Below are 24478 nucleotides of genomic sequence, written 5' to 3' on the forward strand. Positions count from 1 at the left end.
TGTGTTTTATTGGTGGGCGGGATTTGGACACAGTGACACCGGGAGAAGCTGGAAGTTCAATAAAAACACCTTCGCAGGCAGCTCCGGAGAAGAGCAAAGCGGACACCAGCTCAGCTAAAGCATGCGGCTATCTTTGGCAGCTTCTTTATTTCTCTCTCTGGGATTAATACATCCGGTGTGGACGTCGGTAAGTCATTTTTATCTTGTTCAACACTTTTAAAAAGCCATACGTGACGCTAAAGATCTCGCGCTCACCTTTCTCACTTCCTGAAGTTAACCGGGCTGCATTAGACTTTCGAGCAAGAGATGTTAATGTGTACATTTTCAGCTAAGAGTGTCTTGTGGTTTGTTTTTATTTTTAGGAAAAGTCAACTGAAGATAATACCAATTAAAGACCAGTTTCTGGCTTTTGTAGAGTCACGTGACTGCAAAAAACAATAACACACACCTATTATCCACCATATTGTTATCGGTAGCAGTGATGAAGTAGTCTAATTCTATTAATCAAAGCTGAAATTCTTAACTATAAAAAATAACATAGAAATAATCAAAAGTATTAGGAGGCTTCTCGCTTGTTTATAACGATGCATGGTGTAATGTAAAGGCCGTAAAATCAGATTATTGTATCTGGAAAGCAGGTTTCAATAAATTGTTCAAACCTAAGAATCCGAAAATATTAATTATTTATACAAGAAACCGTTTTTGAATCAGTCGAAATTTCTTTATGAGATATGGTTTGATCTTTTCATGTAAGCCTCGTTAAAAGGCAAACTTGTGTCTTCTTCAGGGTTTCGATTGGAGCCTTTAATCCTCCCTGAAACGTACATGATGTATGAGGCCTGTTATTACTAAGGCTATAAGCTTAAGTTGGGTTAGCGTCACGACTCTGATTTGGCCTCCATAGCATTAGTTTTCTTCTCGTTCAACCATTCTGTTGTTGATTTACTTGTGTTCATTATGTCTGGTTTCAACATCCAGCCTCTCCTTACCTCAGGGCATATACACCTGCTGTGACACATGACTGAAAAAATATTTTGATGCGGTCTTAAAATTAATTATGATCTCAGTGACTGAAAGCCCTCCAGGCCCTGAGCACCTATAGCAGGATTGTAAGACTGGTTCTTATACAGTGCCTTCCTACTCCGGTTGAGCACTCAAAGCACTTCCTTCTATGTTTAGGTGTATGCAAGCGTCGGAGCACTTTAGGGTTCAGTATCTTGCCCGAACATGCAGACAGGGATCAAACCATTAACCTTCTGATTAGTAAACAGCTCCACTTCCTGAGCCACAGCCAGAAAAGATGTTATGTTGTTGTGGAGTCCCCCCCCCCCTCACTTTTTGCCAAAATGTTAAACTTTAGTGTCATTTCTTCATGAGCATTGTCATAATGGTGGTGTAGAGCAGGGGTGCCCAATCCCGGTCCTCGAGAGCTACTATCCTGCAGCTTTTAGATGCATCCCTACTCCAACACAGCTGAATCAAATGGTTTGATCTCTTCAGCATGCCATCATGTTTGGCAAAGGCCTGATAACAAGCCATTCATTTGATTCAGGTGTGTGGGAACAAGGATGCATCTAAAAGCTGCAGGACGGTAGCTCTCGAGGACCGGGATTGGGCACCCCTGGTGTAGAGGCTTCAACAAGTATTTTTCTCATAACCTCGGGTTCTGTTTACCGCCTTCTTGGAGGGCATCCACAATCTGGGAGAGCATCAAGGGTTCTGATTCCATCCATAATAATACTGTCTGTCATACTCAAGTCATTGAAAATGGTTTATTCAGTGAATGTTGTTCATGGTTCAACCAATTTTCTTGAGAAAAGCAAACTTTCCCAGTACAGACTCTGTATGGTGGGTCATGTTTACAACCCACGTTCCATATCTCATCTCTAAAACTGGAACACATGAATTCAAGTAGCTTTTGGAGGCTGTGCTATGACTCAGTGGAGCCTCTGTTTATTGGCTTAGTATGACTGTGTTTGCCTGTAACTGTAACAGAGCACATTTTATTTGTGATAATGCAGAATACCGGTCAAAGAGTACACAAACTCTTTCTTGCAGCTGTAGAATGGCTTCCTTATGAGGCCTGTATCTGTTCATTACACATAAACAACAGATTGTATATGTTTTATTGTACTTTGGGTTCTGAATTCACTGATTATGAGGACTAGACATTCCCATCTGATTCCCATCTGATTGTTCTAGCTAAAGATGTCACCTGTATTTATTATTACTCCCTGAAGTTGTATTTTGTTAAGTTTAATTACTTTCCAAATGGGTGGAGTTGTATTCCCGCTTAAAGTCATCTACTTGACACTACATGCCAGTAACAATCTAATCACTTGTGCCATTATGGGCTTGTCAGCCACAGTGTGTGTGTTTCAGGTTATTTATTTTGTTGTGGGACTTTGTATCCTGGACATGATTCATGTGTTTATTGGCTTCTTAAGGAAAGTACCTTCGTTAGCTTCCTTCACCTCTTGTATGTTTTCATATCTAACAATATAACAGGAAGCAGTCAGCATGTTTAAATACCCTCTTGTGTTTTTTTTCCCCCCATGATTAGCTTTCTGTCCCTCCAGAGGAATTGGAGGGATCAGGCTATGACCTGGATGGTTCTGGTTCCGGTTCTGGAGATGGGTCAGAGGAGGGTAATTCTTCATCTATAAAATGTTAATGACCCATTTTACATAATGTACATGACCACTGTATGTTTCATCCTCTCTAACTGCACTCTTGCCAGGTGTAACTGAAGATCAGCACAACAGCAAAGACGGCAGAATTCTGGCAGAAACCAGAGACGAGACCAAGATTACTTTCCATGTATGACTTACTTCAATCAGTCCCATGATTTCTTCACCTGTTGATGTTGGTGGTGTAACAGGAAGTGATCGTGTGTAACTGTCTTGTCTTTTGCTTTAGGGCTTTTCAGACAAGACGTTTGGCAACACGCACAGGTCAGCAGCAGACGATGACTCTGGATATGTTGCTATAGCAAACAGCAGGAGCTACTTTGAGAATAGTGAATTCCTTGCAGGTACTTTGCAATATGGCACAATGAGAAAGCTATAAGCTGCGACTTTCTAATATAGCTCACCTAGGTTTATGTTTACAGGTGTTATTGCAGGGGGAGTAACGGGATTGGCTCTCGCAGCAACTGTGGCAGGAATATTAATCTACAAATGGCAGAAGAAAGAGGAGGAGGACCGATACAGTCTGGGCCCAGAGAAGGCTTTAGATCATAATTATCAGAAACCAAACAGGGAAAAAGTATTCCTTGTTTAACCACACCTGCATCTGATAACTGTAAAGCTGTTGTTTGAAAAGTTGATGCTACTTGGCAATTTATGTACCTCAAAATCTACTGTAAATGCATACTTTACTCGTGGTCTCTGGAAGGAAGGTGGGGTTCATATTTCTTATGCACTTAAAGTGAAATATGTCTATTGTTGTTGAATGTATTTATATTTAAGATAAAACATGAAAGATTTTTGTAGTCGATGATCTTCCAGGTGTCCGTCTTTTAAAAATAATTGTGATTCCTTCGTCGTACACTGAGTAGCTGTAGCACTGGGGTCGTATCCTCTGAGTTTTGGGTGATGTGGGATTTTGTTACGATGTGTAATTTTAATTGCCTTCAGTGTGTTTGGTTGAATGAAGGTAAAGCAAAGATGCACCGTTTAATATGTAATTAGTTATCATTATATGAAAGTTTCTGTTTAATTGTTTTGAAGAGGTAGCTTATTGTAGCATTTATATTTGCCTTTAAATGGGCAAAAAAAAATATCTACTGCACTTCTAAAGAAAATGGAGTGAAGCAGGCCTGTCCACCAGACATTCTGACAAATCATAATGCAATAATAAAACACAAAAAAACAGGCAAATTAACATTTTTTGTAGAAACTTGGCTACTCTGTCATGTTTTACAGGGACGGGTGAATAAATGAGAATCATTGTTAAGTTGCCAGAGAGTGATAATCAAAATTTCTGTAATGTGGTGACCATTGATAGGCAGGAAAATCTCTGTCATTCACCATTACTTTAAGCTATGTGACCCATGTGATAGATATGAATTGAAGGGGCAGCTCATTTAAGAGTGCATAACACCGCTATAGCTGCTGTAATGCAACATGTTTTATGTTGCGTATATGTATGTCTATTTTTGCATGTAATAATCAATAATAAAATAACTTTGTAACAATTAAAATCTGATTTTTTTTTTAATGTTTTCTGTGCAGAGGTGGTTTCTTTGAACCACACAGTTTGCTTATACGTGCATATGACTGAGAGTTTGTGCATTTTATTGCATGGCATGTGTTACTACTCAAAGATGATCAGAACTGCAGAGCCTTGTTTAAGTAGAAGGTGGTTTTATACACTGCATCCTGTAGGCTCAATATGAACTGAAAGGCTTTAAATTGTAATACCCTAATGGGTAAATATCATCTGTAAGATATTTTGTGTTAGTGAGCTTGATTATTTGCAGCATGGCATTATTATTATTTTTTTGTTGTTATTATTATTATCATCGGAGATATAAGAGCGACAATGACAGTAGTGTGGTGTGCAGTAGTAGTGATTTAATTTACAATGGAGATGGACTGTGGACTATGATGTTTTCAGATGACATAGACCAGGTAAAAGAGAGCGTGGGAAGGTGGGGATTTGCTCAGGAGAAAAGAAGAATGACAGTAGAGGAAAGTCAGAATATGTCTTTGGAGGGGGAAGATGAAGGTAGATGAGTTTAAAAACCTGTGGTCAACCTTCCAAAGTGAAGAAAAGAACGCAGGCAGAATGGAGCGGATGAAGATGTGCGTTAGGGATAGCAGCAAGTCTAAAAGGTAAGGTTTACAAGATGTTAGTGAAACCCGCTATCATGTATGGTTTTGAGACAGTGGTAGGACTGACAAAAAACACGTGAGGTAGAGCTGGAGGTGGCAGAGTTGAACATGCTGAGAATTTCACTGTGAGTGACGAGGATGGGCAGGATCGGAAATATGCGCATCTGAGGGACAGCTCAGGTCGAGGAGTTTGGAGACAAAGTTAGAGAGGTAAGACTGAGATGGGTTGGAAATGTACAGAGGAAAGTTATTGGATCTTGAAGATAGAGCTGGCGGGTAGGAGGTTTATGGATGTAGTGAACGAGGATATGCAGGGGTTGGTATGGCAGAGGAGGATGCAAGGGGAAAAAGTGAGGTGTGTGAAGATGAAATACAAATAACAATTTATGAACATTTTTGCGTTGCGGAATATTCAGTAAAGTAAATCTATTTAGGCCTTTTTTTTTATTATTTCTTTGCGGCCAATGGTTGAATCCTCTGTCAATCAAACCCTGGTGTCTCTGCCTTTTCCTGCCCGTCAGAGGGTTTGTTTTCATGCGCGCTGCGCGCAGGCCGTCAGGGAAGTGGTGGGCGTTCCTCTTCATTCGCTCGTTGACTGTTGATACTGAGAAGAATTTCTCCTCCGCAATCAGCTCTTCAGATGTTTCTCCCTACGCTTGTAGAGGACATGCATCATTTTAAACCCAGTCGAGACAGACTGTACACCACTAGGTGTTGCGGATGTTGCCACGTCCGAACGGGGACGATCATCCTGGGAACATGGTACATGGTACGTACTGTGGTTCGCAATGATAGGGGTCAGTAAGCTAACGTTAGCTAGCACTTTACCAGTTCCGTTAAGTTCCCCAAAGTAGGAAGTTATGCAACGAAGGATGTTAATACAAGGTGCAAATGGCTCTGAGAATTTGTTGCAGTAGTTTTTAGGGACTAAAATATGAAGTAGCTGTTACTCTGGACTCTTTATTCGTCGAGTTAATGTTAACAGAAAGCTAGGGTTAGCAATAACCCGCTACCGCTGTCATGTCGGATTTTGCTTTCTGTTAGTCTCAAACTCGCACAAGTTTGAAAAAAAAAAATCGCTTAGTAAATTAAAACAGAGAAGACGTAGTGGTTCATCATTTTTTCGAAGTCATCAGCAGCTGGTTGGTTATTATGCGTATTAAAATACATGAAATTTGACTTGCGTAGCTGACATTTCGCTAACTTGCTAACATGGCGTTTATCAAATAGTGGCCATAATAGCAACCCAAAAAAGCAAAAACGCGCATTTAACACAATAACTAATTATTGTGTCTCACATATGTGGTGATGGCAGTTGTATTAAAGTAGTCAAAAGTAAAGTAATTGGGCATGCCCACGTAGCTAAGGTTAGCCAACTGTTTTTTGCGCATCTTGTTGCTGCAGCTCTGCTGGCTGGTTAGAGTTAAATCGCTCACTGAATTAATCCCCTTTTCCTTTGCCCACACCACGTAGCAGATGTTGCATGCTTTGGTTGCTTATGTAAATCCCGTTTTGCTTTTTTTTTATCCCTCTGCAGCTGCACAAAATTTGCCTGGTTTAATCACGTGAACTGCGACTCCCAAATCACTCGGTCGTGTCCATAATGCTCTCTACTGCAGTCGGATAAATGAATAACAGTCGTAATCGACCGGGGTGTCATTTTTACATTATTAAATCCCACCGTTACAACGTATCAGATCAATGTCTGGTAGATAAATAAATACTAGCAGTTACACACATTATACCAAGCTTATTTTCTCAAATTAATATCCATAAATACTTCGATGGAGTTTATAAAGTTAAGCCCTCCACTCTTTCCTTTGTTGTTTTGTTATTGTTTTTTTGTTTTTGTTTTTTTAGCCCAGCTCAAGCCGTATATTTATATGTTTGGTATTGCTCACTATTTCGGGTGGGTGATATAGCCTCAATATTACGTCGCAGCATTTCAAGAAAATTTGCAATAATTATATTTCTGACAATATAGAAAAAAATACTAAACAGTGTGTTTTTTATATTTGCAGGCGGCTGCATTTGTAAGTTGATGACCCAGTTCCTAATTTTAGGTGTGAATCAAATAAAACAAGACGCAAACAGCAGGATTATAGTTCAACAGTTGTAATATATCTAGTGACAGCATAAATCAAATGTCAGCACAAAAGTAGCTTAGGTAGTTTTCTCTTGGGATATTTCAAGTAAAAATAGAAAATGTCTGCTTAACACTTTAGTTTAGATAAAGTAGTTTAACCCTGTAATACTACAGGAGCTGTACAATATTGTCAGCAAAAAAAATCTACCTGAGATGTTGTATCTTGTGAGCTTTTTAACCAGCTGTTGAAGCCCTACTACAAGGTAACCACACGAGTAATTTCCAGCCACTGTTTGCTCTTCCTGTAATGTGTAGTGCATCTAACAAGTTGCAGTGCTGCTTGGTGGAGTCATTTGTTTATATTTACATTGAACTTCATCAGCTGTTAGTATCTCCTCCTTTCCAGAAATTTGATTCTGTTCATTTGGATTTTAGTAGGTGAACTGTTTAGTCACTCATCCAAGTGAGTGGATATTATTCATCCTTACCTGGATGATTAAGCTTGCATCAAGACATATATCCTGCCTTGTAGCCTGGTTGTACTCGACTGTGTATTTTTTATTTATTTTCTTTTTTTCTTTTGAAACAAGTGTGTTGTTTCCACCTTTAGCGGGACCATTTTTCTAGCATATTTTAGTACTGCAAGTACTGCACTTTGTTGGAGGATGTTGAAGTAGCTTCCTTTTTAAGTAATAAATTATCATTGGACCCGTGGCTCTTGCTTTCATGTTCAAGCTTGTATCCTTGTTGCACACTGGGGAACTTTAACACATGATGTTGCTGTAGCAGTGCTATTGTGATATGACACTTTTATAACACGTGGTAAAAATGATCATGGCTGTTATAATATGGCACAGCTCTACTCACTGTGCATTCAGACAGCGCTACACAACAGCAGGCTCTGTAATTTTCTATACAGAGTATGTACTAACATGGTCTTTAATGTGGTTTCGGCGTCTCAGGCTTGTTTGTTGTTACCATTAATGTAAAAAGCGGAAGTAGAGTTACTGAGAGAGGCGACATGAAGACGTACCTACTAGCTGGGGACTTTATTATAGTTGATGCAGCATAGTGGTGCAGCAGTTAACAGTGTTGCTTCAGCCAGAAAGTTCCTGTTCTGAATCTGCTGGCCAGCTGGGGCTTTTCTGTGTTTAGTCTGCAAGTTGTCCTTTTGCTCGTTTGGATTTTCTCCAGGTGTACAGACTTCCTCCTACAGTCATGCACGTTAGGTTAACGGATCCTAAATTGCATGCATGCTGGTGTCAGCAATGATAGAATGATTTAAACTAAATATTCACCTCTTTGTCAGTAATTTTGATCTAGAAAATTTAAATATTGTGTCTCAGATGTGTCGGAGTCACTTAGTCTTACCAATACATATGTGGTCACATTCAGTAAAGAAACATTAGCTGCAAGTAAAGATAGCTGGTAGTACTAATTGGTAAGCTAGTGTCATACATTACAGATTTTAATTATTGAAAGGTGTACTTAGTTTTTTGTAGTGTTTCTTTTTTAACAATTTTGAACTGTTTCTGCTTAAATTGTGCTACTTTAAAATGTTTGGGGATGTTTTGTTTACTTTCAAGCTACAGTTTTCTCAAGTGCTTATCCAGCTGGGGCTCCCAGTTGTCAAATAGCAGGTGGAGTCCATGGAGGTCCATGATAAAGTCAAACTAGTTGAAAGTGACTTTGATCACTTTAAGATAAGGAGAGTGTTTTCCTGTTTCACTGTCCACAAATGAGTCACCAAAAACATTTTTAAAATGGTGTTTGGTTTAACCTGTCAGTATGTGGGCTGGTTTTTCAAAGGCACCGGGTCAGAACTGGTCCCGTGGCTCATTTGTGGGAAGTCGATAATGGTGTGTAGCAGTGATTAATTCGGGCATCCACATTTGGCATAAAAATGATTTTTCAAGCAGATGATATCAAAGGAGAATTTGAAGGCTACATAACAGAGACCCAGTGTAGGTTTTATTTATGTCAGTGAGTAATTGGAGCATAAGTTGAAGGGCACAGGTGTAAGGGGGCTTCCAGATTGGGTTAAAATGGCCTGTATTTATATAGCGCTTTACTAGTCCCAAAAGACCCCAAAGCGTTTTACACATCCAGTCATCCACCCATTCACACACAGGTGATGGCAGCTACATTGTAGCCACAGCCACCCTGGGGCGCACTGACAGAGGCGAGGCTGCCGGACACTGGCGCCACCGGGCCCTCTGACCACCACCAGTAGGCAACGGGTGAAGTGTCTTGCCCAAGGACACAACGACCGAGACTGTCCAAGCCGGGGCTCGAACCGGCAACCTTCCGATTACAACTCTTGAGCCACGATCGCCCCACATTGTATGTTCATCTACTTCACTTAATATCTTTGGGCTTAAACAGTATGTGCTAGACTCCTAATTTTGAAAGCATTCAAAGAAAACAAAAACAGAACAGTTTCTGAAAGATATTGTTGTGCCTTCTTGAATCATGGAAAAAGACGAATACCCAGATAAGGCAAAGAAGGAGGTTTTGCAATCTTGTTGTGATCTTTATCTGATCATACAAGTTTACTTCTCTCCCTTTTACGTAACCAGTGGTTTCAGTTGATCTTTTTCAACAATATACTTGTTGCTGTGCCTTTCAGCTTCAGTGTTGGCATGTTTCTGGAATCTAAAATGTGTCCTGGTAATTGTATGTTCATCTACTTTTGGTGAAGGAATACATATCTATGTATTTTAAAGCCCATTTTAACCTTCTCTTTCCTCCACTCAGGTAGTGAACCTGTTGATGGGCATCCTGCTCACTGTCGCTGTGACCCACCCAGAGAACGTCCCCACTATCGACCTGCAGTATGAGGTCATTGACCACTATTTTGCTTCTGACCGGATGTCTGGTAAGTAAAAACAAATTGTCATAAAACTAATTTCATAACAAAAAAAACTGGATTGTATTCTGGTTAGTGGATCATACACCAGTATTAACTTTCAAAGGTTGGTCTTTGAATTGTACTGTGTCCTATGACAGTAAGGGCTTGTGCTCTGAGGTAGAATGAGTGAAACATTAGTTCACTCCATTGGAATAAATAGTGGAGCCATGCCTTTTCTTTTCAGTGCTTTTCACTAACTCATGAGTCGCTGTTATTCTGTGGTTGATCGTGTGATTCATTTTCCACTGGGAGATCAGCTCCACACTCACTGCAAAACAAAATTTACAAGGACAGCAGAACACTGTTAAGTTGTTTACGTGTCATCTTAAAATGTAGTTTGGGGTGTGGTGCCACTGGTGCTACTTCCTTTGTGATTCCTTGAGGATTTATGTTTGTTTAGATATTTGTGTGTGCGCGACGGGGCAGGGCTGGCAGGACTGAGTGCGTGTTCTGTTTAGCTGGCAGTTGTTTTGTTGGTTGGCTTGGTGAAGGCCTCTTCATTTTAATAAAACAGTGACTCAGCGAGAGAGGAGGGGCCACATCGGCCATGTGGTGACCTTCCCATAACAGGCTTGTGCCAGCACACAGGACATTGGAGGATGTCCACTGCTTGCAAAGGCAATCTTAATATTCAGATGGGTTAAGTTGTTAAAAGTCGTGGCCATTAGGGCAGCTTCATCAGCCTCCACTCATTCAGCAGTTGAAGTCATTTTAAAACGTTGTGCAGCTGATAGAAAGAAGGGGTGAAAGTGGCTCTGTGGGTTTGAGGTTAAGGTCATTTCTTTAAATACTCCTTTTAGATATGCTGGTATAAATAGGAAATCCTGTGTTAATAATATCAGAATTATGAGTTGATGAAATTTTAGCTGTTCGTCTTCCTGCTTTAAAAAATATATTATAATATATTATTGCGGTGTGTGCGTTTGCCCCTATCAAATTTATTTTTCTTGAGCGGCAGTCCCCTGTCAGGTTCATGCATCAGTGAACATGTTGTTCTGCCTGAGCTACTGAATAACGGAAGATTTTGTCTGGACCGCATTTCTGTAGTTGCTCACTCACAGGCATCTCCAGTGCAACAGGCAGAACAGTTCAGTATGAGAGAGACTGAGTAAGTGATGAGGAGAGAGAGGAGGATATGAAAGGCAGACCTTTTAATTATCCCAGACTGAGTTTCATTACGTCTTTACTGACTGAAAGCGAGAGGCTTAATGCTCCCCAGAGCTGGCCTTTAAAATGGAGTGAGCTGGAAAGAGAGAATCCCTGGAGACTGTTCACTTAACCCTGAATGCAGCTGCCTCAAAGACCACAGGCAAAATGTTTAACAATAAAGCCAGTGCTGTAGTAAAATGTAGTAAAATCTTTAACTGTATTCATTCAGTGTATTCCTTCTGTCTTTTTCTCATACAGAAAATGCCTGTGTTGGATTTGCCATCTCTCTCTTGATGCTCACTATCAGTGCCATGATGGTGTACGGAGCTATTACTGTAAGTGTGCACTGTAAATAAATTTTTTTTCTTTTTAAATCTCTTTGACAGCGTGTAATATATTTAAAGTGTTGTCGTGGTTTGTTTTTTTTGTTTTTTGTTTTTTAATGCAAAAATGTAATCCCAAATGTCGTGTTTAAAAGTGTGAAAGAAAAAGAAGCAGGATAAGAGGTAACCAAAGGAGAAAAACATGCCAAATAACCCTGATGTCATGGGGCTGAAGCACACAATACTGTGATCTTATTGCCTGTCGTCTTTACCTCACAGGCTTGCCTGATGGCATCAAGACTGACAGGTTTGATAGCGTTTTGACGTGGACCTGTATTTAGCTGCTAGTATGGATGACTGCACAGTAAAAAGTATGACACCCATCTGCAGGCTGGGTATACTGTGCATGCTGGTTACTGTGCAGGTAGAAACCCAGAGACAAATGTGGCAGATACCCTTTTCCACTGTAGTATACCAGGTACCCCTTTTAGATTCCACCCTCCCCATTGTAATAAGTATTTAATTATAGTGTACCAAATCCAAATTCCTACTTAATGTTAGCAGTGAAGAAGATTTTCGTCAGAACCTGAGTACACTGTGCTTTGGTAGAAAGAAAATGTATCAGAAAGGACTGTTTTGCTGATTTAAACCTTCTCTGTATATATTTATGATAATGCCTGTTTATATCCATGGGTGCTTATTGTTAGCTGTTTGTTTACCTCAAAGCACATCTGATATTTCAATCTGAGCAGTGGAAAATCTCAGAATCGTTACGTTTAGAACTTGGAAGAAGACTTCTTAAGAAATGAGTAGTGCACCCACAGCTGTAAGATTTGTAGATCTAAATAACATTAATATGTTTAGGGTTTATCTTAACTAAGACAAGTGTTTAGAGATAAGGTTTGAATCTGCACTATAGTTCTTCCAAAATTATAAAAGATCTGCCCAAGTGATTCATTCTTTTAATCATCTTTCTTTCTTTCTTTCTTTCTTTCTTTCTTTTTTTGTTTTTTTGTTTTTAGCACCGTGAGGGCTGGCTCATCCCATTTTTCTGCTACCAGCTGTTTGACTTTGCTCTGAGCTGCCTGGTGGCCATCAGTTCTCTCACGTACCTACCCAGGATCAGAGACTACCTGGACCAGCTGGTCAGTTCAAAGTCCGATGTTATTTTTCACAATATCTCAATCTGACTACACCCTTTCCATGACAGTATCTTTACAACTTCTCACTTGGCCCTCATCCAGTATCGCCCTCTTTGCTCTCTCTAAAGATTTAGTGATTCACACCATGCCCAGTTGGAAACTGAGATTTCGGACACTTATTAGTCAACATTTTCCATAAGTGCTGTTGCATAAATGCAAAGGTTGTTAAGGAGGTAGTGTACTTTTGTGTCACACTGGAAGTCTCATGGACACTACAGCGTATAAATGTAACTGGCTCTCTTCCACAGTCTGTCTTTTAACCTGTCTTCCTCCCATCACCCCCAACCGGTCGCGGCAGATGGCTGTCGCTCCATGAGGGGAGGGAGTTTTCCTCCCCACTGTCGCCAAGTGCCTCTTCAAAGAGCGTTGTTCGATTTTCTCTCCATTATTGTAGCGTCTTTACCTTACCATATAAAGTGCCTTGAGGCATCTGTTTTTGTGATTTGGTGCTATATAAATAAAACTGAGTAAATGTGCACATTTATACATCAAACACTCAATTACTAAACAGTCAGTATTTATAGGGAGTCCTTTCAGATGCAGCCATGACCAATGAAGCAACAGTCAACAGTCGCCGTATCCACAACCTAAGCTTTTCATGCTTCTAACGATAATAAGAGAGAGAATTCTGATTTTACCATACGATTTATCTCTACACGTACAGAGATTATTTCCTAGAGGGAAAAAAAATGTAAGAAAACAGATGAGCTCATTGTTATTCTTTCAGTAAGGGTGCTTCCAGAAGAAAAAAAAGAAAACGATAGTAGTCTTTTTACATTTCGAGTGTGGAAATGCTGACAGTAAAGTGAGTAAGAATCAACATTTTGTCTCCTTTTCCTCCTCAGCCGGATTTCCCATACAAGGATAACCTCCTCTATATGAACTCCAGCTGCCTGCTGCTCGTTGTGCTGGTCTTCTTTGCCTTCCTCATCATCCTCAAGGTGAATCTATCAATTATTCACAGTCAGTCACAGTTATATTAGGATGTTTGTTTGGTTTTGGCATATGTGTTCATTTAGGAGGAGGAGACAGGAAGCTGTCGACTGTAACGATACAAATATTTTTCCCTCTGCTTTCCAGGCTTATTTGATCAACTGTGTGTGGAACTGCTACAAGTATATTAACAACAGGAACATGCCAGAAATCGCTGTGTACCCTGCCTTTGAAACCCCTCCCCAGGTATGCAAGCCACCTCAGCATCTATGAACAGAAAGTATTGAGGCACTGGCACCGTGATGCTGTAGTTGAGGCAGCAGGCGACACGGTGTCTCCACACTGAAAGCTGACCTGCTGAGAGGATAGTCTCACTCCAGATATTCTTTACGCCATCTTTAAAGAAACATTTAATATTACCGGTAGTTATTATTTAGGTTGCACTAAAACATGCTTCTACTATGGTAAAATTAATTCATAACTCAGGCTAAAATCGACAATATAAATGATTTAGTTTGCCGGTTATCTTCTCAGTTATTAGACTGAAAATGTGTCTGTAGACAAACAGAAGTTGCCAGCATTCACATTTAAAAAGCTCCGATTCACTTTGTGCATTTTCCTTTATTTTTAATCGAGTTTCAGAATAATTTCAAACTAATTTTAACTTCACTGATGCTGCTCTGCTCAGAATGTGCTGAATACTGCAGATGGGCCAGAGTTCTGATGTCATCGCAGCTTAATTTCATTTATTGATGTTGAATTCAACAAAGGAACTGAGAGTCACAGAACATGACTCTCAATTCCTTTTTTCAGAGACATGCTTGGTTGGGTTTTTGGTTTCATGTTGTCTTTTTCCCCCCTCCCTGTACAATGAGCCCTCACTACTCTTTAAATGTTTCTCTCTCTTCTTTAGTACATCTTGCCTACTTACGAGATGGCCATGAAGATGCCAGAGAAGGAGCCGCCTCCTCCTTACATGCCAGCCTAAACACCAGCCCTGTTGCCAAAACACACACGCACACACAGCCATCATATGCATTCCTTCTTGCCCTCACCTGATCCCCGACCCCTCTGACCTGTTGTGTAAGTGTAAGACCCCTGAAGATGTTTAGTTCAACCCTCCCACCTGCCCTCAGCCGCTGTATTTCTATAGTGTCTATAGAGCGTTCTGGAGATGAGAGGAGAAAGGTGGCAAATGAGAGCATGACTGAAAATGAATGAATGAATGTGTTTAAAAAGAGGCACAAGTGTATCCCTGTCCCACCCCATCTTCTGCCAACATTTTTTTTTGTTGTCTTAGTAAAAGGGATATATGTGAAAGTTAAACTGCTTGAAATGCTCTTATCAATCCAGCACATCCCATTAATAGATTGATATATGAAGTTTAAAAGAAAAACAAACTGACAATCCACTTACTATAGCACTTATTGTTGCATTGTGTTACAGTTTTCCCCTCAATCATTAAGAAGTAAATGATTCTATCTCAGTCTTGAATGGAGTCTGTAGCATTTTTTGTCTGTTATTTATTTAGCTTCACTGTAATTAAGTTTTACCCCCACCTTAGACATCATCACCACTCTCTGCTGCCCCTATGTGTTGGCTAAGGTAGTAAACTGTGTTCCAGCTAAGATAAACGTGTGGGGGCAGAGGGCACTGATGGTGGATCATTTTCTCTGCTTTTTCTTTTTAACTTTTACCTGGTACCTGTAGAAAACGGCTAGTCTTGTGAAAATTAGTTGTTGCATGCTTATCGGCAAACCTTACCCTCGTTCCTATATTGGTCATATGATTTATCCTAGTAGAAATACATTTGACTTCAATAAACCTTTCAAAACTATTACATCTTAGTTCTCGTCTTTTTTTCTCATCATAAATAAACTGAAGGAAAATCGAGAGATATTAAAAAGGAGCTCTCACTACAAGTCTTGAAATAGCGTTAAGGACAAAAAAAACAACCACATGGTCTCATAGACTCATATGCTGGTGATTGATAATACTCATACGCCATCTAGTGTCAGCAGGTAGTAATACAGTGTTTAGGGACGTCCTCAACCCAGCCCTTATTTGTTTATTTTGTTTCCAAGTAGCCAGACTTTCTTTTAATTTTTGAAAGTGGTCTTAAACAGTAATTCTTCAGAATTTTTTAAGCTAATGTGTTATTGTCTATAGCTCCACAGGTTTTATAGTAAGTTATTCAAACTCTGGACTTTGTTGGTAGAGTGTATTTCAGACAGCATGTTTAGATCAACAAAATCACATATTTACCACTTTATTGTCCCAAATGTTTTTCATTATGCTAAAACAAGATTTGCATATTTGCAGCACTGTTGCAAAACATTGAAAAAGTAAGAACAAAGAAACATTTTTGGCTCTTCTATACACCTCCTGAAGTTCATGACCCACCTTTTTGGGGCAGACAGTTTGACGTGTCTCACTCAGGTCTCCTCCTACTCAGTGGCGGTTTGACCCCCTGATCCTCACAGACAAAGTGTTCAGAGAGGTCAGACCACAGAAGGCGCTCTGCACACTGAAAGGATGAAGGCTTTTCACTGGATCGTCCTGTACTGCGCTGCACCCCTGCTGTCTGATGTACAGGGCACATACCACCTCATGGCAGGGGATCCCGAGCTAATGGCTGCTCAGAGTTACGCTCAAACCAGAAATAATGGGCACCCACCGCTCAGGACCCTGAATCCAGCAAGTAAGTCTTTAATTTTTAGTATTCTGGTTTTACACAAAAGTCTAGCAGTGGTGGAATAGGTAGGCTAGGAAAAGAAATACAGCAGCTTACAAACATGTAAGACATTTAAAATATCAGAGAGCAGAGCAACTAGAATTTGACTCCCAAGTTTAGTGGAGTTGACCAAGTACAAGATACTTGAGTGAGCATACTTTGTCCACCGCTCCTTTCTAGCAGTATTATTTTTGCTTTTTTCCACAAAAGATTAATGCACATTTTTTGTAGTAAAAATCATTCATTTTTAATATTACAGATATTTCATTCATAAAAATTCATTCTAACAAATAAATTTTACACTCTTCTCAAACACATCCTGCATGAATTCTCAGATCTTGGCTGGGGGTTTCACAAGCTCTGTGCAGACTATAGTAGAGGCTTGTCTGAAACAGCCCGGATGGCTGAATGCACATACTAATAATTTGTCTGTGATCCAAAGTAAACAAAAGAGATTATTGCACAGTATGTTTTACTTACTACACAATGTCAACTTACACAACTTTCCTGTTTACCTTCTACCAACCTACTAATGTTCTCATCACTTTTCCTTTCTGGTGGCCTCGTAGTTCACAGAAGTGACTACACGTATAGAGAAAGGTATCACTACCACTACCAGCCACCAAGGATCCCTCCACCGGTAGTGTATCACCCCTTTCCTCTATCTCCACCAGTGACTTACCACAGACCCCCAGTCCCTATATCACCTTTTCACCACACATTCAAAGGCCCACATATGCATCACATACACAAAGCTCTCTCACCACCACTGGTTCGTCATCCCCAACATGGGATCAAAGACCCGTTCCCTTACAAAGTGAAAGGTCTCTGCCCCTCACCTGTGGTACGCCCTCCAACTGAACCAGAACCGGCAATTCTACCAACCCTGCCAGCGAGTACAGTGCCACCGGTGACCGCTGTGCCGCCAGGGAAGACCACCACTCCTGTGACGCTACCGGTCAGTACCCAAAGCGGCTTCATCACCACCGTCAGTCCTGTGCCGACAGGTAGAATATTACCAGTCAGGTTTGCTTTCCAAACCAACCAATGCTCTTTTTTCAGGTCAGATATTTTAGTTCCATTTCATCAGTGATGTTTATGTAAAGAGGTAAACACTCCAGAAATGATCTAGTTTAATGTATGTGTGTAAAACTGGACTGGCAGGGATTCTAACTGCCATTGACATGCCATTTTTCATGTGTTGGGCATCCTTTTCAGTCAGGAAAATGACATGAAAGGATAAAGCATGTCTCTGATGGACTGTTGAATCCCTGAAATGATGCATAGTATGTAAAATAGCATACAATATCATTTTAGAGGAACCACCGCGGCGATGCTCAATTGTTTCATTGAGTGCATCCCAAAGTATTCTTTCTTCTTTTGTGGATGAATAACTACATAATGACCTCAGAGAAAGTACAAATGTTTGTCTGAATAACGAACTGAATTTTTTTTGTATTATATCGATTTAATCCTGCCATGGTTTGATCACAGAGACAGACTCTCAGTGCAGAAGCCATTCCCTGGACCTGGTCTTCATCATTGACAGCTCTCGCAGCGTGCGTCGAGGAGAGTTTGAGAAGGTTAAAATCTTTCTGGCCAACATAGTCGACACCCTTGAAGTGGGCTCAGATTCCACCAGGGTGGCTGTGGTCAACTACGCCAGCACGGTCAAGACAGAGTTCCTGCTCAAAGACTATTTTAGCAAACTAGACTTGAAGAAAGCCATCTCCCGCATTGAGCCTTTGGCGACTGGCACCATGACCGGCCTCGCCATCAAAACTGCAGCGAATGAAGCTTTCACCGAGCAGTCTGGAGCCCGGCCTCGTTCTAGGAATATCTCCAAGGTGGCCATCATCGTGACAGACGGGAGACCTCAAGACCAGGTGGAAGAAGTGTCTGCTGCAGCCCGGGGAAAGGGTATCGAGATCTACGCTGTCGGGGTGGACCGTGCAGACATGCGATCCCTTCAGCTGATGGCCAGCACCCCTCTGGAGGACCACGTCTTCTACGTGGAGACCTACGGCGTCATCGAGAAGCTCACGTCCAAGTTCAGAGAGACCCTGTGTGGTAGGACAAAGCCGGCCTGCAAGACCTTTTTCCATCATTAAGTCTGGGGGAGGCTTTTATGGGTCATTGACAGTTATTGGTAAAAATGTGAAAAAAGTATTAGAACAGATGGTCTCAGCCCCCGTATGGACTGCAGATGTCGGCTCTAGAACGTGCTTGTAGTCGCCAATTTAAACCCACGGAAAGTCTTAAGACTGTCAGCTTCTCTTTAAAAAGCGAAACGTTTATATGGTGATCATAGATTGATTATTTTTGCAATCAAAGCGTCCCGGTTCTCTGAATTTTTCCTTAGTCTGTGTTGAAAATAATTAAAACGTAGAGTAAAACCTCTCTACAAAACTTTTAAACATTTGGAAAACTGATTAGAAAGCATTCAGATGAACATAACATGATAAGTGAAATCCATCCATATAAGCTGATTTTATTCTTTTTGAAACATAAGAAACATCGAATTTTCAAAGTAAATTTATCAGACACAATGATCAACTATCAAAAACAGTTTGCTAACTTGTGTGACTGCTCTTCAATTACATTCGTGTACTAAAAGACAGATGTTGAAGGTTTGAAATGGATGTTTTGCTGTATTGTTTCTCCATATGTGTGAATTTGTGTGCGTCTGTTCGTTAACTGTCCAAACTGATGTGCTTTGTTATGTTACCTCAGTTGTCCAACACACAGCAGTTCACAGATGCGGTGAAGGTGTTTCCGCCACATGTGTGGTCAACTACAAATATCTTCGAAAAGTTTCCAGTCATACTTTTTTAACTCGTGCATGCAGAAAAAAATCATAAAATTCCAAAATGTGAAGTAAAAAATAGCTTCTATCTTTTTTTAGCATAGTCTTACGTTTCACAAGCTACCCACCTTGCTTGCACGCAAAAAACTGTACCCATGCTGCCATCCCTTAATCCTGGCTTATTCTAGGTGTGGACCCCTGCTCCATGGGACACGACTGCGAACACATTTGTGTCAACAGCAACGCCTCGTATTACTGCAAGTGCCGGAAAGGTTATATCTTGAATGCGGACAAGAAAACATGTTCCCTGAAACGTAAGATCATACTGTGTGGATTCCTGCAGCTCTTTGGTGTCATACTAATGCTCCTCAACAGTTTAAAGACGTGTAGATACCCAGCTTGGATTCTGATCAGGGCTTCATAACACTACAAAAATCCTGAATCTGTAGCAGATGGTTTTTTTTTTTTGGACAGTTTACATGAAATTGGTACTTTTCTGCCTTAAAAAGCTTCCATTCATTTAAGCTTTGTTTTGTTCTCCATCAGCAGTCTAGTGGGGGAAAGTGGCGTGGGTGGTGCTCTGTGTGCTTTTTCACTCTCTGCGTGATCTGTTACCCTGATGTGAAATTTGCTTTCTCCCGGCAAAGAGGTGAAGGTCGAGGTGGTGGAGGATCCCTGCAAATGCGAGGCTAGACTGGCTTTCCAGAAGCAGATGCAGGCAGCCATCCAACAGCTCGCAGCCAAGCATATCCAGTCTGTTGTTTCAGATGGATGACAGTTTATTATAAACAGTCTCTGCAGCTGACAGCTGATGGTTTCTTCGTGTTATTATTGTTACTGGTGTTATTGCTCCATTGTATAATTGTCAAAAAAAAAGTCCTTGACTCCTCAAACTTGCTGACGTGACTGGGAGAATAGAGCGTCTTGAGAACACGGTGGGCCGTGCCTGAAACTTTGCACGTAAGTAAGAGTCAGCGGCTTTTTCCTCCATGATTGGTAGTAAAAGGTTCCCACCCACTGGGAGCAATCTGACCTCCTGATTATTTATATTCCGCAGAGCCAGATGACTTTTGTTGCTCCCACAGACTACTGCATCATGGGGAGGAACTTCCTGCGATCCACTCTAACTTCAACCACAGACTGAGAGAAGCAATGACTCACAAATCAACCCCCCAGGTTACTGACTGCTGAGCAACAATGTCTACAAATAAACTTTATTTTAACTTTTTATTGATGATTTTTTTCCCCCCAAATCTACTGTAAATGTTACTTAAACTAAACCCCCAGGAGCATATTAAAATATATAGTAATCTAACATTTCTTTAATCTTTTTTTTCTATTTTGTATAAATGAATATTGTATATATTAGCCTGGTGCTGAATTACACGTAGCCTTAATAAATGTGCAACTTGAATTCAACTAAAAATACGGAATAATGAATATTTTCCCATTTATCAGGTGGTGACACAAACATGTATCATACCATATATATAGTAAAAAATTCCATTAAAATCTAATCTCATATTTGTACATTTGTTGTTGTATTATTTTTGAAATAATATTACATGATGCACTCTATAAAATACATATTTAAAAAAATACAATTACTATCTAAAGATGTAACAGCGTTATAGTAAATTCTTTAAGTAGTAAAATTCTAGCTGATTGACTGAAAGATGGCATTTATTTTGTGAAAATATTTAGGATTATAACTCTGCATTCCAGAATTGTTACAGTTTTTGTAATATTTTTTTTTAGTTTAGTTTAATTGTATTTACTTTTCAGTGTATTTTTCCTTGTTTAAGCAAAGCTTTTATTGTTTGGAAATGATTAGTTTCATTGGTTTTAATGTTAGTTTTAGTCTTTTGTAGATGTTACTGTATGGAGGAAATATGCTAGATGTAGGAAAATGAACACAAATGTTACCAAAAAAACCCAGAATTTCTTTGAAAGCAGGTATCTTAATTAAACATGTCTGTTTAAGCCTCACTGCTCACTGCTTACCCAAAAAGATTACTGTAAATGAAGCCTGGCGCTCAATGATTAAAAATCAAAATTAAAATTAAATGTATCAAACTGTCTCTGTAACTCTTCTAAAATTCATTCCAAGTCCTCTCAATGAACATCTATCTTCAAAAACTTGAAGGTATTTGGGAAAACATGTAGATACAAAAGAGTCTCTTACATAACTGTACATTTTTATGGCATACACATATTTCTATGTCAACTTAGAAAGGCAAATATGAAGGTAAAGCGCTAACATTTCTGTTTACAGTGCGCTGTAACACTGTTTGGCTTCACAGAACGGTAAAGATGTGTGGGGTCAGGGGGAAATTAGTTTTTAAACCTCTATTTTTTTTCACTCAGAAACATCTTTGATAGTAACATAACATATAGCAGGATTAAAGTCTACAGTTTACTTCTCTGACTGCTCTGAGTTGAAAACTTTCTGGTTTTGTACCCTGCTATCTTTTACGCTTTGGCTGGTGCCAGAAAAACAACAGACAGACAGAGGTTACCGTGTCACCTCTGGAATGACTCTGCAGCACAGACAACAGAGCTTCTCTGTCTGCGCTGTCTGTGTGAGTCAACATGCCAACGTTTACCTCAGGTCTGCTCTGGATCCTCTCCCTCCCTCCTTTAAGCAGACAGCTGTTTTTGGTTTGTTTGGTATTTCAGTTCATAGTTACCCCCCCCCCCCCCCCCCCACCCCACACACACACACACACACACACACACACACACACACACACACACACACACAGGCACACAGAGGTGAGCCCACCAGTGTTTCGGGGGGGAAAAGATGAATGGGACTCACATGCAACCAAGAAAAGGAAAAGACACTACAACGGATGTCTCTTCAGGAGGTTTAAATAGCAGAATCCTCTGCTTACATTCATTGATTACTCTGTTACTTTAACAGCTGCACATGTCCTCATTGAAATGCTTTTCTCGTGTCTCCTTATAATAAACCGTTTACCGTTTCTCACAAGTGTTAAGCTGGGGATGGTTTAAAGTAACCATATGTGCTCGTCAGAGGTGCAAAGCAGTGAACTCCCTGCTAGGTTTTTATTTTGGGAAGGGAAGTGTGAGGCCACTCTCATATCTACACACTAAATATTAAACAGCTTAGTATAAAACCTGGAAACAGGAAGAGAAGTGAAAATGACCATAATTTTCATGACCGAAAAAATTTGCCATCTGTCTCAGGCTCCAGAAATCAAATCAGCCTCATGGATCAGCCTCAGCCTCTTGTAATCACTAATCCAGACAATAACTGTTTTGTCATTAGAGCAATAACATAAAAAATGGACTTTGACTTGTGTAACAGCCAAATCTCATGATAAACAGTCTGTTCTGTAATTGCGATCGATGTATCTGAATGTATCACAGTGCAGACTGAGAGTTTTACATCAGTTGCACTTCACACGAGCTCCACATTGTCAGCGTTTTTCATCAGACAATTTATTTTAAATCTACATTTCTATATCATGTTTGTGTTGTATGATGCACGCACAGAAAGGTTTATTTTTATGTTGTTTGTTGCCACGGTTGCATTCATTTCTACTTAATTTAAAAATCTGCCAAAATACTCATAAAAGTGTAGACAGCTATATGTACGAATGGCACATATGTTTTACCTTCAGAGTGACTCTGTGCTGTAGTTCACCTTCAATAGGACCCTCTTATTGAAGGTGTGTCTTTCCTGGTTCTGTCAGTTCACAGTGATCTTGGATGTTTTGTGTTAATTCTCTCAGCAAACAGCAACATTTTGGGTGATGAGACTCGGCGGTGCTGAGATTTCTGAACATTATGTTTTCTTCATGATATCGCCGTCGAAATAAAACGGTTAAATCTTAAATAAAATGTGACAATTTAACACATAACCGCAAAGCCAACTTCTTCCTCTTGGATTCCTGTCATGTAATAATTTACAGTCACACTGACGTGAAAATTAGTATATTATATCCGTTTTCTCAGTAGTGTCAACAGACAGTGGCCTACATGCCCTTCCTCTGGTCCAAACTGTTTCTGTTTGATCCGTTTCAACTCGTCCACACAGTCTGGAGATAAATGGGCTGTAAAAGGGAAGTGCACAGCCTCTGAATGACCTTTAGCTCTTAGGGTGTAATTTGTTTTCAGCGGGACAGTTGACTTCTTCACCCTGGACATTCTTCCTTACAGAATTCCCTTCTTGTTGTTCACTGCAGTGAGAGTTCCCATTGTCTTGTTACTGGTGTTTGGGGTGATTAATAAGCAGTTTTTTTCTTTAAAATATATTAAAAAAACGTCTTTAAAGATATGAAGCCTCTTGTTGGATTTCCTACTCAGATGCTTTTTATAGATATAATCAATATTATTTGCACTAACTGCATCATTTACTTTTTAAATCAAATCTAAGTTGAGTCTGACACCTGCTGTTAGAAAAAGAAAGCACAGTTTGGTTTTCACTCACATGGTGTTTTGTCTTCTGTAACATCCATCCATTTTCCACAACATATCCAATTTAGGTTCACATTAGGGCTCGAGTCTATCCCAGCTGACATCACGGAAGAGGCGGGGTGTATCCAGGACAGGTTTCAAATCTATCGCAGAGCTAATACATAGAGACAGACAACCACTCACACCTACAGAAAGCCAGAGTTCCTGTAGAGAAGTCATGGAGACACAGAGAACATGGAAACTCCACACAGCCAGCTGGTGGATTCAAACCCAGGACCTTCTTGTTATTAGGTGATGGTGCAGGTAGATAGTTTGCCCCCTGAGAGGCACAGTAAAACAATAAGAAGATAATCTCTCTTCCACAAATGTGTGTACACATGAAAAATCAAGAAAAACAGAGAAAGATGTAGTTTAGTAGTTATTATGAGCAAAGAAAATAATATAGGAAAGGTGCATTTCTACGACAACTAAATGAAGAAAATGGAAGAGAGAGGAGAACAGATGGAGAAAGGTTAGTAAGGAGGGGGTGAGGGCATCTATGAAGAGGATGGAAAGGGGACAGGCAGGTGGTCCTGATGGCACACCAGTGGATTTTTAACAGGTTGTTTAATGCGATTATTGGGAGCGATCGGATGCCTGAGGAATGAGGAAGGTGTACTGGGACCAGTTTTCAAGAACAGGGATGATGTGTAGAGCTGTAGTAACAACAGAGGGATACATGAGCCATACCATGAAGACATGGCAAAGTATTATTAAAGGTATGTTAAGAGGACAGGTGACAATCAGTGAGCTGGTTTCATAATGTGAAAGAGCACTACGGATGCAACGTTTGCTTTGAGAATGTGATGGAGACATACAGAGATGGTGCTTCACTGTGGCTTTGTGGCTCTAAAGAAAGCATGTCATGGGGCGCCAAGAGATGAGCTGCGGTACTAGATGAGGAATTCAGGAGTGACAGATAAATATGTCAGAGTGGTACAGGACATGTATGAGGACAGCGAGACTGTGGTGGGGTGTGCAGTAGGACAGACAGGTTCAAGGTGGGGGTGG

General features: G+C 40.2%; 3 protein-coding genes across 3 annotated transcripts; all 3 read left to right on the top strand.

The window, feature by feature from the left end:
- LOC309689405 (uncharacterized protein) lies at nucleotides 1–4178 on the top strand. Its single transcript, XM_082505798.1, has 5 exons — nucleotides 1–187; nucleotides 2564–2648; nucleotides 2741–2820; nucleotides 2920–3034; nucleotides 3113–4178. Exons 1-5 carry the CDS (start codon nucleotides 122–124, stop codon nucleotides 3280–3282), a joined length of 516 nt encoding a protein of 171 aa, XP_082361924.1. The 5' UTR covers nucleotides 1–121; the 3' UTR covers nucleotides 3283–4178.
- Nucleotides 4179–5373: 1195 nt separating this feature from the next.
- laptm4a (lysosomal protein transmembrane 4 alpha) lies at nucleotides 5374–15279 on the top strand. The gene is made up of 7 exons (XM_082506277.1): nucleotides 5374–5607; nucleotides 9682–9802; nucleotides 11243–11319; nucleotides 12330–12452; nucleotides 13355–13450; nucleotides 13590–13688; nucleotides 14356–15279. The coding sequence occupies exons 1-7, from the start codon at nucleotides 5479–5481 to the stop codon at nucleotides 14428–14430; spliced, it is 720 nt and encodes a 239-aa protein (XP_082362403.1). The 5' UTR covers nucleotides 5374–5478; the 3' UTR covers nucleotides 14431–15279.
- Nucleotides 15280–15689: 410 nt separating this feature from the next.
- Nucleotides 15690–19801, top strand: LOC309689311 (cartilage matrix protein-like). The gene is made up of 5 exons (XM_082505613.1): nucleotides 15690–16143; nucleotides 16746–17183; nucleotides 17671–18246; nucleotides 19171–19296; nucleotides 19630–19801. The coding sequence occupies exons 1-5, from the start codon at nucleotides 15978–15980 to the stop codon at nucleotides 19755–19757; spliced, it is 1434 nt and encodes a 477-aa protein (XP_082361739.1). The 5' UTR covers nucleotides 15690–15977; the 3' UTR covers nucleotides 19758–19801.
- Nucleotides 19802–24478: the final 4677 nt, after the last annotated feature.

Source organism: Aulonocara stuartgranti (genome assembly GCF_965226115.1).
Source record: "Aulonocara stuartgranti genome assembly, chromosome: 15".
Lineage (NCBI taxonomy): Eukaryota > Metazoa > Chordata > Actinopteri > Cichliformes > Cichlidae > Aulonocara > Aulonocara stuartgranti.